The sequence below is a fragment of the Solanum dulcamara genome, chromosome 6, assembly GCF_947179165.1.
Source record: "Solanum dulcamara chromosome 6, daSolDulc1.2, whole genome shotgun sequence".
Classification (NCBI taxonomy): domain Eukaryota; kingdom Viridiplantae; phylum Streptophyta; class Magnoliopsida; order Solanales; family Solanaceae; genus Solanum; species Solanum dulcamara.
Genome location: NC_077242.1, coordinates 17,890,586 through 17,894,289, shown reverse-complemented (window position 1 = coordinate 17,894,289; position 3,704 = coordinate 17,890,586). Strand labels below are relative to the sequence as shown.

At 34.7% G+C, this 3,704-nt stretch overlaps 1 protein-coding gene across 1 annotated transcript; it reads right to left on the bottom strand.

Moving 5' to 3' along the window:
* Positions 1-1,461: 1,461 nt before the first annotated feature.
* LOC129892048 (probably inactive leucine-rich repeat receptor-like protein kinase IMK2) lies at positions 1,462-3,279 on the bottom strand. The gene has a single exon (XM_055967583.1). The coding sequence runs from the start codon at positions 2,807-2,809 to the stop codon at positions 1,556-1,558; it is 1,254 nt and encodes a 417-aa protein (XP_055823558.1). The 5' UTR covers positions 2,810-3,279; the 3' UTR covers positions 1,462-1,555.
* Between the last annotated feature and the right edge of the window lie 425 nt (positions 3,280-3,704).

Below are 3,704 nucleotides of genomic sequence, written 5' to 3'. Positions count from 1 at the left end.
GTGATCTTGAAAGTTGAATATTCATATAGAAATTAAAATAATTTTTCCTTAATATATGATAAAAAACTCTTAATGAGTGGTAAAATACTTAATTATTTAAAAATATAGATAAAATTAGTATATATGATATGGATACACGTATAATAAGGTAGTTTTTCCATTTTTTAAAGCATTTTCCAGCTAGCCAGTACAAGAAACCAAACCTTTGTTATATCATTTGTATACACACGCTTATCAAAAGGAAAAAAAGACAAAGGAATACCGTCATTATCACTCATTTACACTCTAAGACAATCACTAAAAAAATGAAAGTTTGATCCTAAATCCCTTCTGTTTATAAATGAATGCTACAAACTAGAAATGATAATTAAAAGGAAAATGAAAAAATAACCGTTATTTTTCTCCAATGTGGCTAATATACACACATTCAACGAGTTCATGAATAACAATCCTTAAAGTAATTATTTGTGAATTTACCCGTTATTATTATCTTTTAATTATCTTTTTGTCACTCTTAGTTATAGTATTATAGTGAGATCTCTCTATAAAAATTATCCTCTATAATAATATTTCACTATAATAACTATATTATTTCTATAATTAATTTTTCATATTATATTTCATTATATATTTTATAATATTATTTAGCAATAGCAATAAAATAAAAATATCCTAATAAATAATATAATTATAAAAAGATTTGATTGTACTATAATATAATTCTTTGTGGAATCCATTGTGGTTCTCAAAAGCATATAGTATATTTTTTTTTAAAAGAAAAACACTTGCTCCATTTCATATCAACAGAGAGCAGGACGCCCACAATTAGAGTCTTTTTCATTCAAATGAAGAAGCAATCCAATTCTTTAACCAACTCGAATCCCACAATGACTAAAAAAAGACTGTTAAACTAATTCTATTATACTCTTTAGACTTTGACACCCAAAATGATCAAAAGTTTTAACTTCTCTGATCATTAAGACGTTACGTTGTCTCTGTTTGTGGCCCAAAATATCACTAGTTATCATAGTCATTTAAAAAATCACTAATTGCCATGTATAGAGACAAGACATAAAAATCTCTGAATCACGAGGAAATAAACAATTACATATTTAAATTATGAGAGTTTTTTTTTAATTTTTTTTATTTTTCCATACGTTTCCTTTATTTAAGAAGTTGTTATACTTCTAAGTTGACATTTATAAATCTTGTAAATTATTGTTCTGTTCAGGTCATTTGATCAAAATTGGACCAAAATCGCACCAAGACAGCCAAAAAAATTGGACTAAAACTTGCATTAGACAATAACAAAAATTAGATCAAAATAATTCCAGGAATTTAAATAATACAAAAGAATTAAGTTAAATGGATAATAGGACCCTCAATTGTTCAAACTAGTAACTTAATCCTAATTTGAACTGAAAAAAAAAAAAAGAAGAAGAAGAAAAGAAAGAAAATGAGTACACTGAACCAATCAAAATATGTATATGTATTATATGTATCATCATGTGCTGTGCTGGCAGAAATTTGAACTTTCTAAACTCAAATTTTTAACTTATGCCATGGAAGTATTAAAAGCAGAGCACTGATTTACTGGTCTCGAAATCTGCTCACCAGCGCTAGCAGGACACGCCATAAAACCCACCGGCACCGGTGGAACCATGCAATTGTACGACAAACACAATGCTACTGAATCCGGCAATGCTAATCCTTCTTTAACCGGAAACTCAGCAATGTAATTATGTTGCAAATACAGAGTTCTCGTGTTTCCACTGTAAACACTCTCCACGTAGTCCTTCGGTACTGCTCCAGTGAACCGGTTGTTGTTAAGGAACAATGTTTCTACTCCGGCGAGAGTATTTGTGAGTTTTCCGGATAGCGAGTTGTGACTCAGATCCACGGTGGATCCAGGGCCGTATACGGTGGCGGTGGTGGAGGAGAATGGCGGTGGTTGTGGGACACCTCCGGTTAAATTGTTCCGTTGGAGGAACATTGATGATAACGTGGATCGGAAAAGGGATGAAGGGATGGTCCCACTGAAACGGTTCATGCTTAAGTCGAGGTACACTAACTCTGAGAGTGATTCGAGGACGCTCAGTGGTCCCCACAACCGATTTCCTGATACTGACAGATAACGGAGTGTTAACGGCATTCTGATTTTCACAGGCAACATTCCCGATAGCACATTGTTACTCAAATCCAAGTGGAGTAATTCCGTCGGCAGCGGTGGGATCTCCCCGGAGAGTTTGTTGGATCCGAGAACTACTACTTTCAGCGAAGATAATTCGTAAATTGAACCGGGGATTGTTCCGGTGAGTTGATTGTGACTTAAATCGAGAGTATGGAGATTCGGGAGAGTGAAAATTGAAGTAGGTATAGACCCAGTGAGGCGATTGTTGGTGAGAGAGATGACGCTGAGCTTCTTGAGAGTTCCGATTTGGGATGGGATGGGACCGGTTACAATTCCGGTGAAAAGAACAAGTTGAGTTAGCTCGGAGAGGTTAGAAATAGCTGGAGATAATGTCCCGGCAAGGCCAGGTGAATCAGAAAGACCAGTGCCAAGAGTGAGCGTAGTAACACGTCTAGGAATAAAGGAAGAGCAAGTAATTCCAGCAAAAGATGAACATGGGTCAGAAGCAGTGAAGTCCCAACTAGTAAAAAATGCATTTGGAGAAAAGGAAGTAATGTCGGTGAGGCTGTTCTTAATTTCGCGCAGAGCAGATAAATCGACAGCGATGATTGCCTGTGCTTCTACTAAAGTCGAAAGAAAGACAAGAGGTAACAACAAAAGGAATAGCCTCATTGCCATCTTTTCTGTCTTGTTTTCTTCTTCTTTTAGTAGCCTTTTGGTATCTGAAAATGGGAAAAGAGGGAGGGTCAAATAGAAAAGAAGTAAAGAAAGGCAAAAAGGTGTAGATGTTCTTTTGACAAGGAATATGGTGGCTGGGCTGTCAGATTCCTCGGTCACTCTCTCTTACTTATGCTCATGTGCACGCTATGGGGATAATGAAAAAGAAATCTGAGGTCCCAGATTGAATAATGTAGTGGGACTTTTCTCCGGCAACAGAAGAGAGAGAGAGGGACTGAAAATGGTGTTATTGAGGTGGGGGCAGTAAATTTTAGAAAGAGAAAGGAAAAGGTATGGCCAGCCCAACGGTATAATCCGTTAGTAGTAAACAACAGTAAAATCACCTCTAAAAGTGTAATAGTTGAGATTCTACTGAATTTTTCATGGTACCAAGTGCTTTACACTGGAACTAGTTTACTCAAGCGACTTCAAATACGGATAGTGAGTGTAGCAGAGAATTTTCGCTCGAAGGAGTCAAAATATAAAAATGAGCATATTTATTTGACTTCAACTAATATTTATGTTCTTTAATTTTAGGTAGGTAAGTATATACTCAAACTATTATAAAGTTGAATAACTAGACACTCACTTTTTACATGACAATTTACAAATCGTTTGAGATGCCCGTGTTCTATGTGTCAAATCACATGAGATTTGTCATGTAGTACGTTTGTGTGTACTTGTTCACTTTTGTGATAGTTTAAGTGCCTATTTGTGAAACATTAAAATTATAAGACAGACATCAATTGAAACTAAGTTAAAAGACACATTTATATTTTATGCCTATAAAATTGTAACACATTCGAAGAAGTCAATTTTCTCTGAAACAACATTATTTGTTTGGATATTTTTTTCT